The 13,663-nt window shown below is 44.5% G+C and overlaps 1 protein-coding gene across 1 annotated transcript in view; it reads right to left on the minus strand.

The window, feature by feature from the left end:
• Positions 1–13,663, minus strand: part of CACNB2 (calcium voltage-gated channel auxiliary subunit beta 2) — a 136,067-nt gene that overhangs the window by 17,665 nt on the left and 104,739 nt on the right. The window contains exons 7-9 of the mRNA XM_032622479.1: positions 11,828–11,908; positions 11,313–11,371; positions 2,350–2,459 (exon numbers count right to left, since the gene is read on the minus strand). Coding sequence (XP_032478370.1) covers positions 2,350–2,459; positions 11,313–11,371; positions 11,828–11,908 — 250 coding nt within the window. The remainder of the gene's footprint in view (positions 1–2,349; positions 2,460–11,312; positions 11,372–11,827; positions 11,909–13,663) is intronic.

Genomic DNA, 13,663 nt, shown 5'->3' on the forward strand with positions numbered 1-13,663 from the left:
CCTTCTCTGTGGAACGAGAGCTGTATGAGCGTGAGGACGTGCTGTCCTTCACGTCTGTGTCCCCGGCACTTACCGTGACGCCCAGCACATGGGTGGTTCTCAAGTGTTCATCAGTGGATGAATACATGCTTAAAATCTAGTCCTGGTTCCGTCGAGCCCTAAGGATAAGCCCCAAATTCCTTAATATCCGCCCCCGTCTCCACCCTTTATCTCTCTGGTGTCATCTCCCACCTCTCTCTTTTTTAAACCATACACTCCGTCAAAGTAAAGCACGTATGTTTTCCAGAAGCCTCTGTGGCTCTTGAAATCCCTATCACACCCTTCACTCTTTCGCCCTTTTTCCTTGGCTAAACCCTGTCCCGTTTTAGGTCTCAGCTCGGGCTTTGCTCCTTGGAGAAGCTGTTCTTGGTGGATACGCCTTCCTTCCTGCAGCCTTAGGTCTTCACCAAGCAGTGCAACGCACAAGCAACTTTCTCAATCACCCTCCATCTCAATGAGCTGCCGACTTATTGGCCTCATTGCTACAAGCTCCTTCATCTTTTTTGTTCCCTGACTTTGACAGGCACTGTCTAGTGTGTGCTCACGCTATGGAGTGCAAGAGTCTTGAACAGTAACATATAGTTGGTAGTTTCACAAAAGCCTTGGCAACCAACACGAAACTGTGACGCCATTGATTCAAACGATGAGTCTAAACAAATCGCCTGACTTCGTTCATCAGTGGAAACAATGGAACGAGCGTTTTGTAACGATTACTGTGAGCATCAAAAATGTATACAAAGAGTTTTAAGGGTCACAGACGATAAGGACAGGAGATCACTCTAAACAAAATGTAGGATTCCATCCCCCAGATACGTTTCTAAAGCTTGATGACTGAAGTTTAGTTAATGAGGGGCTGCTGGGGGAACAAAACTGGGTTCTATAAGGAATTATACTCATCACAGATAAGGGTTATTGTTTTCAACAGTTTCTCTATTTTTTCTACAATATACTTCAGAGTTAACTAAAAAGTTTGACGTTAAAAGCCAGTCTCTCAAAGATCAAAGATCTCACACAACCGTGAAAAAATGTATAAGAACAGAAACCTAACGCTTAGTAAGTTACATGTGTAACAGCGATTAACCTAAAACTTCAAGCAGGTGCCAAACGGATGAAACAGCTGCCGAAGCTCTTTCACTTGATCAAATTAGCGCACGATAACACATAGCGTTCAAACGCAACCCTGTAGACACGTTAACTGAAATCCCCAAATTGTTTTTACAAATGAAACAAAAATATGGCTATCAATATGATACAACTGTAATTCTTGATGTAATTCAAGTATTAAGGGATTTGGGATCACAGCCATTATTTATGGAAGTCATATTATGTTTAGAGTTAGTTACTACTCTCTCTCTTTTGCTGTTTAGATGAAGAAATGAAACCGTATACAAGCCCCATATCCCTGTCCTTTGAAGTCAAAGGCTTTTGCTTTAGTCTCCCAGGCCTCCCTTGAGTCTCTAAAGGCTGGCTCAAGAGTTAATAATTAGGAATGTCAACATGTAAAAACAAAGAATAGCTGTTAGGCTGGAAAACTGGTAACAGTTTAGACTATAAATCCACCACAGAGCAGAGTCACCAAACTCCCCGTTCCCCGAAAAATAGAGATAAAGGCCTGACACCCATCCCTTAGTTGTTTTTAAGGAAGCAGACCCCCTCCAGATGAAAACCGCTGACAGCAAGAACGAGAAGGCTGAAACCAGAAGGTTGATGGCGCTTGAAACTTGATGCCAACCAATCCAAGAATTGTGCATGGGCTGATCACACACCCTAGGGCCCCCTCCCTCACACGCCTTTAAAGCCCCCTCCCTGGAAGCCAGTAGGGAGTTCGGATCTTTTGAGCACAAGCTGCCCATTCTCCTTGTTTGGCACCCTGCAATAAATGCGGTACTTTCCTTCACCCCAACCTGGCGTCAGTAGACTGGCTTCACCGCATGCGGGCGAGGGGACCCAAGTTTGGTTTGGTACCAGAAACTGGGCCTTATAGAGGCTGATGACATTGCTTGTGGTAACAATGATGCAAAGCCAGGAGTTTTTAGAGTCTGCAGACACCAGAGCTCATGTTCGTGAAAACAGACCACAGCCAAAACGTTCATGCTGACAGCCTGTGGAATTTTTAACTCAAAACTTTCAAAACAACTCCTTCCATACCATGAAATCACTAAGACGGCAGCAGTGGCTACTGGTGACACGTGTCTGTATCGTCTCTGCGCTATGACACGTGGAATTATCATCTAGTTAGATCTGCTCACCAGCAGCCTCAGGAGAGAAGGGTTTAAATGGCTTCAGCTCGCTGGCGAGGCACACACTTACCTAAACTTGACCTTGTGTTGGATCTTTCTATTATGGCGTGTTTACTGGGATTGTTCAAGACAGAGCGTTTGGCCAGCGAGATGTCAGCGGTGACCCTTGTGATGGAAATCCTGTTGGGGAAAAAGCAACAGAGGACTCTGAGGTTATTCATTGAATAAAGGGGACAGAAGTGCATGCCCCAAAGTCATCCAAGTATTTTATACACACACACATACATACACAGTGACCATATTTTCAACCCCCAAAATGTTGGGGCACTTAATCATTCCTTTTTTCAAAATCCTGCACCTACCTAACTTAGCATCTATTGGTTGCTTATGAAGTGCCAGGCATGCACTCAGCATTATTTCATTACCCAGACTACCTCATTAAATCATTCCAAAAACTATTTATTTAATTTTTTTAAAAAATTATTTATTTATTTGTTTTTATTTTCGGCTGCCTTTGGTCTTCGTTGCAGTGTGCAGGCTTTCTCTAGTTGCAGTGAGCGGGGGCTACTCTTCGTTGCAGTGCGTGGGCTTCTCATTGTTGTGGCTTCTCTTGTTGTGGAGCATGGGTTCCAGGCAGGTGGGCTTCAGCAGTTGTGGCACGCAGGCTCAGTAGTTGTGGCTCATGGGCTCTAGAGCGCAGGCTCAGTAGTTGTGGTGCACAGGCTTAGTTGCTCTGCGGCATGTGGGATCTTCCCGGACCAGGGATTGAACCCGTGTCTCCTACATTGGCAGGTGGATTCTTAACCACTTGCACCACCATTCCAAAAACTTCAGCGGAGAGGATATCCTCCCCCTTTTGCTGATGAAAAAAAAGTGACCCATAGGTAGATTATTTCTCCACGGCTATATATTTACGAAAAGTGGTGAAGCTGGGATTTGAACCCAGAACTACTGAGAGCCTATATTCTTAGGCCCTGTGCTATAATCCCTCCCACAGTATGGTGCTGTGATAGCCATGAGGAATAAATAAGAACAAGACAAACAAGGTCTTCCTCAGTGCTGAGAGTCTAGTAGCAGATATGGGTCATAAATAAGAAAAGAAATTAATAAAATGATTACAGGTTAAGATGGCTGTTCTGAAGAGGACACAGGGGGTGCTGTGACAGACAGTCATGAGTTGTGGGGGTCATTTTAGACAGGCTCAAGATGAGAGCAACAAAATCTGGGAGCTGGAAAGAGTAGATGACTTAGACTGGAGACTTAGCCGAATAAACAAGCCAGCAGTAGGGAAAGTGCGGAGCAAAAGAGAGGACTCACAAAACCTCTGAAGAAGAAGGTGAAGGGGGGACTAAAAACAAGAGATTTGGTTAGAAGTCTGTTTCATAGTTAGATCCCTCCACCTCCCCTCCACTACATCAAGCCACAAGGTGGCCATCCTTTTCCTGTGTGGTGTGAGACCATAAGTTTAGTCTGTCTAGGCAACAAAACAGAGGGCATCTGACCAGGGGATGCTACACAGAGCAGGGACAGAGAGAAGAAAGGATGCTAAATGTTGAGCCCCTAGCCCTCTTCCTCATCCTAGAATTTTGGTAGCCAAGTTTATGTCCTCCAGGTGTCAAGAATGGAAGATTCTTCTCTGGGGAATCTGACCACCAAACAGAAAAGACCCAAAGATCAGGACTTTGGTGGTTTCCTATGAAGATCGTCCAGCGAGGCTGTCCTACGGGGAGACCCAAAGGGGACAAGCTGTACCTAATCAGCACAGAATTTCCTTTGATGCCCTGTTCTTAAATTTGAGCATAGCAGTGTTCCTTGGGCATCTCAGGGAAACTTCTAACATGAAAGACCAAAACAAACAGAAAAAAATCAACTATGACTAACACCTAAAGTTGAAAGCTAAGAGATGATTATATCTACAAAACTAGAACAAACTTCTATATAAAGACTCAGACTAAGAAAGAGTTTTTGGAAACTAAAAATATAACAGTAGAAATGAAAATTCAAAAGAGGGGCTTAGAAGACAAAGTTAAGGAAATCTGCCAAAGAGTAAAACAGAAAAGACAAACCGATGGAAAATCAGAGAAGAACGGCATAAAAACTAGAGAATTACCCAGGAGGTTTAACTTCCAAATAACAAGAGTTCCCGAAAACAGACAATAAAGAAAACGCAAGAGAAGTAAAAAAAAATAAAAAATCTAGAATTAAGAGTTTGATTTTCCAAATGGAAAGGGGGAGTCCAGCACAAAGGATGAAACTTCCGCATCCAGACATATTCTTAGAAATTTCATGACGCTGGGACAAAGAAAAACCTAAAAGCTTCCAGAGGAAAAGGCAGGTCCCATACAAAGGTTCAGGAATGGAAATGCTTGTTCTTCTCAACAGCAAGAATAATTAACACAACACTGTAAATCAACTGCAATAAAAAAATATTAAAACTGAAAACAAAACAAACCAAAAAACACAGCAACAATGGAAGACAGAAAGCAATGGAGCAAAAATCCTTGAAAATTCTGGGGGAAAATTTTCTAATCAGAATTCCATAACTATTTTAACTGTCAATTAAATGGGAAGGTTGATTAAAGGCACTTTAAGACATTCAGGGTCTCAAAAAGTTTTACTGTCCTCTTTCTAAGGAAACTGTTGGAGGATGTTTTTGACAGAAACGATGGGTGTAAGCCTTGAAAGAGATCAAGTGATCTAGGAAAAAGGGGTTCACACCCCGAAAGAAGGTGAAAGGCATCCCAGGGATAATGAGATGTCTCCAAATGACAAATGTGCACTCAGCACAGAGACACACCATCCAGACCCAAGCAGGACAGAACATTCCTGGAGAGAAGGTTCAAGAAGGCACAGCTGAGGGACTACTGGATGTATATGAATATATCGCGAGGAACTTGAGACAAACCAGGGGAGAATGTGGGGCTTGACTGGTGCCAACTATACAGAAAAGTAAGCACGTGTAAAAAGCAAACTTATTAATCGCACAGAAACCACAAAGAAAACACACAAGAGAAAAGGAATGTGAGTATACAACACGGCTCACTGAAATTGTATTTACATGGTCATAATGCATCCAGTATACGGAACCAGCCAGAATTATGCTTTAACTGTTGGGAGACTGGAGGAAGAGATGGACGCAGGTGCATGTATGTGAGAGCGAAAGGAGGAATACGCACGAGAGCGCGGAACGGTCTTCACGGCAGGAAGCCCAGAGATAATGCCTAGCAGTGAAAACTCAAGCAGCAAATGAAGCACACGATTTAGAGGCAAGGAATAAATACCAAGAGATACAGTTAAAAGAGTTAAAACTAGCTGCCCTCTGAGAGCAGGACATTCAGTAAAGTGTGGAAAGGGAATCACTGGCTTTTGCCAAAAAAAAAAAAAGAAAAGGATCTGTTGATCTCTATACTGTAAAATCCAGCCTTTGCTGTGTACACGTCCCTGCATTTGGGCCAATTCATAAAGTCCTGTATCCACCATCACATTCATGACGCAGGACAGTTCCATCGCCTGCCCCACCCCACCCCTGTCAACCACGGAGCTGTTTTCCATCCCTATGGTTTTGCCTTTTCCAGAGCATCACTGTAGCCTTTTGAGCTGCGCCTCTTGCACTTTGCATAATGGATCTGAGATTCGTCCACGATGTTGTGTGTATCAATAGTTCATTCCTTTTTATCGCGGAGCGGGACTCCTATTTATAAAAAGTAAGTCTATTTGATTAAGCTTTTTGTACTCTGATGACAGTATTACTTAACGCGGAAAAACGATAACCAGAAAAGAGATACTAAACACATCAACTTGAACATATTTAGTTTCATTATGACTTCCCAAGGCATTCCCAAGTGAAACCAGACTGCTTACGTGGTTCGCTCTGTAGGCTGTGGAAGACAGCCACGGTTCTACTGCAACTCCTTAAGTCATTACTAGAGGTTCTGCCAAAAAAAACAGACCTTGAAAGTCCTAAGGGCCAAATTCTGGGGACAATTCAGTGTAGAGGAGCGGTCCTCAACCCTCACAGTGTATCGAAGTTGCCAGGAAAGATTTTACAGTTACATGAAGTCCCATCCTAGACACTGGGTTTTGCTTAGTCACAGGTGGGATATAAGTCTTTGGTGGGTTTTTTGTTTGTTTTTAAACCTCTGCAGATGCTTCTAGTATGCAGCCAGGGTAGATAACCACTGGTTTAGAAGAAGCTGTCTCACGTCTAAGTACATTTCCCACCTGACAAAGTGACGTAATATTTTCCAGGATGACTGATTTCCAGGAAGATTCCTTCACACAAGGTCAGGGACCCATCCCTACAGAATTCAGTATGCATTCTGAACGCTTCTGTGTCGAGAGCTGACATTTTCAGAATCACTGGAGAGGACAACCGAATTCATCACTGATAGTGGCTTTCCTTCTCGCCCCCGACTTTCTTGTTAATTTACCTGTCGTGCTACTAGGTGAACAGGAAGATTGCTTTGTTCACGGGATGACACAGTTGTTTAGGGTGGATCCGACTGTAAATGGGCTCCTCTACTGCACATAACAGAAAGGATAACGATTCATCATCTCTTCTTTGACCTGACACACGTAATGCTATTTTAACAACCAGGATCATGATCCTGGCAACTCTCCAGGGCTTCCACAAATGAACCTAACCGGGTTTCAGACAGAAAAGAATTCCTGTCAAGAATCATTTCATCCCCAGCCCTTCCTTTCCTGTTTTCTCCCTCTTGGGCTTTACGTTTTTTAAAAAAAAATAAATTTTGTTTATTGAATAGATAGTCCAGGAGTCATTCACTTTTCCCTTCTAGAATTACAGGTCTATTTAGAATTCGACACACCTGATACCTGGGATGAATTTCCACCCTCTGTTGCTGTCTGGTGACCAAAAGCAGACACCGAATGATTCAGTAACTCCGCGTGTCTTGCCTTTTGAGTAAAAGAGTTAAAGTTTTGCACGGCTTTTTGAAATTCTCCCTTATGGACCCTGTTACTTCCTTTGAGGATCTTTATTTGGTGATCACAGGTCTAGAGTGTTGAACCCCAGTTTTATGAGCTCAGATGAGCCAGGGCACATCCACCCATAAAGCCATATGGAAATTACCTCTGGCCAGAAACAAAAGGCGGATACAACATTGAGACATTGCCTTTGTTTGCTTCTTAAATGAAATCAATCTGGACGGCTGACACTTTAGAACATGGGTCCAAGATACACCCTATGGCTGGAATCTATCTTCCAAGTTCAAAACTTAGGTTGAAATAGAAGTGGTAAGTCAGGAAACCCCACCTCATTTCCCCATCTTCGGCATTTAGAAAAGGGCAGTGGGTTAACTCAGGCACGGAAAGCAGAGTGCCTATTCTAGCAGAATTTTCTGGGTAAGCATGCTTGTGTAGACAATTCCAAATGGTGATAAATGACAAAGTCAAGAATAAAGAGGTGAAGGCGCTACATGGGCCTGATCAGAGGTATGCCTTTTATACGTGGCCAGAGCCTGATAGCCTTGGATCAAGCCAAGGACCAAGCTGTGTTTCCTGGCATGAAATAAATTATATTTCATCAAGTTATGAAAAAGAAAAGTATCCAATTAGGAGCATTTGGTTAGGCAGACTTTGATTCTAAAGTCTTTTATTGAAACATAGATTCTATTTTTTTCTTGAAACATAGATTCTACTTTTTGTTTTCTCTCTCCCAGTCCTTTGCTTGATGACTAACAAGACTTACCCTGCTATAGAAGTTTCCCTCTTTGCCCGCCCCCCTCCTGACTCCCGCTGTGGAACAGCTGGAAGAAGGACTTCGGTCCTTGTCTTCTCTGAAGAAAGATTTCAGCAAAGAGACAGTGTTTATTAGAAGCAAAGTACGTGTGGAAGAGCACACGGGCAAACTGGCCGTGAGCTGTGTGCAACTGGCGTGGCTGAGGTTGCTTCTGTGGGGGCAGTTTCCCGGGTTGTCTCCGGCCAGTCATCTTGCTTTTGCCCATCTTTGGTCTGTCAAAGGGCAGCGGGCAGCCAATTGCGGCTGCTCAGCCTGGGGCCTGTCTATCTCCTACCTCATGACCAGAAGTCAACATAAATCAGAAACACTTGTAGGAGCCTGTGTGGTCGAGGAAGGAAGCATTCAACTGAGAAATCTAAAAGCACAGTGCAACCTACAGATTCCGTCTACCGTACTTGTAACTGTCAGGTTGGAAAAGAAAGGGAATGTGGAGAAGGGAGGCACCCAACTTGTCTCATTAAAAATACAGAAGTATACCCTCGCTCTCTGTGCTCCCAGGTCCCTGATACTCTATTCTTAGTTTAAAGTTGGAAGTTCCCATGTTAGACTCCAATCCTATCTTTGATGCTTCAGAAGTTGGCTTAACCTTTACTATGGTGCCCACTGGTTATTCGATTCAAGGCTTCCTTTCAATAGACCCTAAGTAAACTCCACGAAGCCAAGGCTGTCGTCTGATTTTGCGTCTCACGCTGCTTGGCTCACAGAATATGCTCAAGAAGTATCTGCTGAAGGGACGGAGAGGGAAAGGGCTGGATTAAGTCCAAGCTGATTAACGTGACACACTAAAGATGGGCCCGGCTTTGTTACTGGTCACCCCCTACCCTAGGGACTTCACCTGAAGACCTCTAGGTGGCGTCCAGGATGCTGTGTCACAGCTTGGTGCCTGCACACACTTTAGACCCTCTACTGGACACGCCCTTCTCCTCCTAACTCACTTGGTAAAATCTTAGGTACCAGTTAAAAACCCTTCCTGGATGCTGACATCCCTAAGTCAGTGTTAATCCCTCTTCCCTTTATGCTGCCTGTACCTTGGACACACACGTGCCGAGCTGTCTTTTCATTCACTTGATATTTTACTGCTCAAGGTCTCCGTTTGTGGTTTACACATGAGCTGCTCACAGGCAGACACGGTGAATGGCTTCCACATCTCTGCATCCCTCCAGAAGACATGTTTTCAACACCCATCCATTCATTGTTCACGCTGAGGACTGTTCTAGGCCTTGAGAACTGACCACCGTTCACAAAGCAGATTAAAACCCTTGCCCTCGTGGAGCTTATATTCTAATTGTGGGAAAATGACAACAAAGGAAATTAATAAATAAAACTCATAAAAGAGTTACGGGGAAACAGTCAGGGAAGGAAGAGAGAATGTGTGTGTGTGTGCACATATACCAAGGAGAGTATCTGAGGGAAAGCTCCTAGCGCAGGAGCTGCAAGTGCAAAGGCCCCGAGGCGGGCGTGCATCTACTGTCTGGAACACTCATAGGACAGCGAGGAAGTGAGAGGCAGGAAGAGTATGAGCGAATGGAAGTGGAGTACGAGATACAGTCAAAGAGAAGGAGCGGGTGGGGGTGTGGATGGTCAGACCACACAGGGCCGTGGAGGCCACCGGGAGGACTTCGATTTTCACTGAGGGAAAGAGGAGCCACCTGACAGATCCGAACAAGGGAGGGATGAGACCCAGCTCGCAGTGTGACAGGGTCGAGAACTGAGAGCAGACCTGAAGGACGCAAAGCTCGAAGCAAGGGTACAACTTAGGAGGCTATTTACTGCACTCATCTCGGGAGGAGACGACGGTGTCTCAGACCAAATGGAGAGCAGAGGCTGCGTGAGAAGGGGGGAGATTCTCGATATATTCTGAAGAGACAGACAACAGCATTTGCATGTGGAACGTAAGGGGAAAAGAACAGTCAAGGACGAGTCCATGTTCCAGGGCGGAAGGTCTTGGGACTGAGAGACGAAGAGGTATGGATGGAGAGGCGGAAGACGGAAAGGGGCAGGTCGAGGATGGGGGGAGTCGGGAGGTCAAACTTGAGAAGTCCACGAGACACCTCAGTGATGCTGCCGCATAGACAGTAGGACATGTGGGTCTGGGATGCAGAGGAGAGACCAGCGAAGAGATGCTATTTACAAGTCCGACATCGAATGGAGTCACCGAAGGAGGGAGTGTGGATAGAGGAGAGAAGACAGAGGACAGCCCTGGGCTCTCCAAGATGTCAAGCCGATGAGGAAGAGCCAGCCAAGGAGACAACGGAGCTGCTAGTCAGATAGAAGAAACCCGGAAAAGTGTGGCTCTAGAAACCAAGCAAATGGCTCTAGAAACCATTTTAAGCAAATGTTGCTTAAAATGGCCCTTTACGAACTTTCTATTTAAAAGAGGATGGAGTAGTCCGCCATGTTGATTAGGAGGAGGGCTGAGGATCCCCTCCTGGATTTATCAACGTGAAGGTCACTGGTGATCTGACGTGACTAGTTTGGGGTAAGTGATGGGGAGGTAACTGGAGTAGGTTCAAGAGACTCAGGAGAGAGCAAGTACACACAACTTGTTCAAGGAGAGTTACTGTAAAGAAAAGAAGGAAAACGGGACAGCTAGAGGGGCATATGAGGTCAAATTTTGCCAAAGGGGTTACAACTCCATTTTTACGTGCCGATGGTGTTTCCATTAGAAGGAGAAATACCGCCGAGGAGAGAGGGAAGGGCTGTGATAGCTGTGTTGGTGTGGGGATGGGGAACCGGGATCTAGCACCCAGGTAGGGGTCATTGCTCACAGTAACAGGAGAAGAGGCGGAGCATTCCGGCAAATACACAAGGGGGGATGGATGTGTGGTGGGATCGCTTGGACCGTCTCCTCTGTGTTTTCTCAATGAAATAGGAAGCAAATTCCCGGGAGAGCTCGAGAGGAGAAGGGTTTGATGAGAGAGGAAATGGTGTGAAAGCCCTTTAGGAGAGTAGAAAAGTGCACGGAAGAGGCATATAGAATATGATTTCTGGGCAGCATCGAGGGCCAGCTGATCGTGAATTTAGGGTGAGATTCGTCAGCAGGGGCTTGGCCAGGTTCAGCGTACGGATGCAGGTGTGAGAATGGAGAGCTGAGGATGTGCGGAGCAAATATGAGGAATATTGCCTGAAGCTGATCGAACTGAACAGAGCTTTCTTCCTGTCACCAGAGACTTCAGAGGCGACTTTCCTCTTGGGATCACACGCCTGTCCCACCCAGGTTTCATCGTCTTCACAACAAAAATCCACAAAACCCAGAATTCTGAAATACTCACCGCCCTTCGAATCTGTGTTTTAAAAAATCGAACAATGCCTTTTGCATCATATCTGTGACCTGCAATTGAGTAAGCAGTAAGAGACAATAAGATATTACTATGATAAAACAATTTTACTACCCTTAAGAATGTCTGAAAACCTGGGCTTTCCGCTGGGAAAAAGTAGCATGTGAGGTTGCCCCTGTTTTCCGTCGCTGAGCTCTGATACAGTAGTAACAATCAGAAAGACAAAGTTCCCCAAACTAACCCTCGGAGTGACAGTTAATGACATTGCAAGGGGTTTCAGTCACTCTCCATTTGATACTCTCTCTCCAGACTGAGTCAACTGTAGCTCACAAGGTGACAGCCAAGAAAACAAAGTAGAACAGAACAGGTAGCAATGTACACCGTGGCTTGAAAACAACATGCTTTACTGCCGCAGCTCTTTTCTAAGTTCAAGAGTCAGGAGAGGGAGGTGGGGTTGCAAAGCAGTTCGGCATGCAAGGTCCAGGGTACTCCCGAGGGCAGCTACCTACCTCGTACCCCTTCAGAGAGGGGCCCACCAGGACCACAGGTCGCATAGAAGGGACCACGTCATAAGGAGGGGTGTGCTCTGTCTGCAGAGAGAGAGGAGATGCCTTCAGATGGTTAAAAGGCAGAGGGAACTCAAATCTTTTATGTATAAACTGTTCTGTCTCAACTCTGCTATACGAGGCACTACCTTTCCAGACATTTCCTTTTTTTTCCACTTGCCTCTTTTTCTAAATAAACCCAATCCAAGACCGGGTGGGTTTATTTCCCTCACGTCTCGAAGTGATTGAGCTCTCTACAGTTTTCTGGCTCTCCTTAAAAGATGCTCGTCACGTTCCTAAAGCAGGAGGGGCTGCTTTTGAACAGAAGCTAGTTGGCAGAACAGACAGAAACATGCCTCATGCAGGAGAGGTGCTCTTAGGCTTGACTAGAGGTTAATGTTGCTTTTCAGGTGGCATCTGAGTTTTCTCAAGAGTCGTGTGATCAGACCTCACGTGGTTAATTACAAGGAAAAGAAGTTGGGTCCTGGATGTTGGTCTTACCTGGATAAAACCTCATTTCAAAACATTACCAAATACTTGACAGTTTCTATTTTGCTGTGAGAGTTTAGATGCGCCTGCACGCTTGTTCCAGTAGAGGGAATCGCGATCACTGTTCACAGCTGAGGGACTCACATTTTTAGATTTTTGGTTTCTATCCCTTGGAACTTAAACACTCGCAATGTAAGGTTTATGTGCCTTGGAGGGAAGGTGGTTCCTGTGTGTGTGATAATATATCCAAGCAGGCCTCCGTGGCCTCACAAGGTTCACTGTCATCTTGTACATCTCATATGCTTCTTAAGAACTGTTTAGGAGGTGTTTCTGTTACATAACTAACTCATGCCCTCCCACGATAATTTCTTTCTTTTTTAGAAGAGCAGGGGGAGGACCTAATTTTGTAGCAATTTCTAAAACTTGCAACGATTTTCAGCTCTCCTGCTTCCAATAAAATAACGAAAAGAAAGCTTTTTCCCAAAATTAGATAACTCATTTGTCTGATGATCTTAAAATCCCCTATTTTAATGGCAGAAAATGTTAAAGTGACCCAAAAAATGACTTTTTTTTTTTTTTTTTTTTTTTTTTTATGTAGAAGAAAGGGCTATGGCCTGAGACACTGGGATAAACAAATCATGGTGACAGGAATCTTCCTGTATTGAGGAGTGTCTGAAAAAAATATATATTTTAAGAATCACACAGACCCAAAGAAAAATCTTCTCCAAACTATCTGGAGAATTTGATACACATCGCAAATGTGAATGTCATTAGTGTACCAGGCGGCTGCATGACAGAACATGTCACTGTTGCTTAAAATGGCCCTTTACGAACCTTCTGACTCTGATCGAATTTAACTCACTGGGGGGGGGGGGAGGGGGAGGGGATGAAAAAGCATTTCGAATTCAAAAGGTTCCATCTGAGCTTTTGCCGATCGTCACAGACAATCTCATCCAAGGCGAGAAAATATTACTACGACTGGGCTGTCAGATTTGACTGCTGGAAACTTTAGTGTTAAGTGAATTTTAATAGACACAATCAAGGTGGAATACATTTTTAAACAGAAGGAAAAAAAAACAACAACCAAGACAAACATAATACGGTGACAGCACAAATGCCACACAAGCACCACTCTAAAAGCAACCTAAAACGTGGGAAATAATCTTATCATTGCATCTCAGGCTGTTTCCTTGGGTTTCTGAACGCTACATGGAAGCTGACCACGTCATCAGTAACGTAAGAAGAATGAATACCGTGCCGAAGGCATCATAAGCATATCCGTGAAATGATCACATGAAATTCATTCATGAA

Source organism: Phocoena sinus, chromosome 2, assembly GCF_008692025.1.
Source record: "Phocoena sinus isolate mPhoSin1 chromosome 2, mPhoSin1.pri, whole genome shotgun sequence".
NCBI classification, from domain to species: Eukaryota; Metazoa; Chordata; class Mammalia; order Artiodactyla; family Phocoenidae; genus Phocoena; species Phocoena sinus.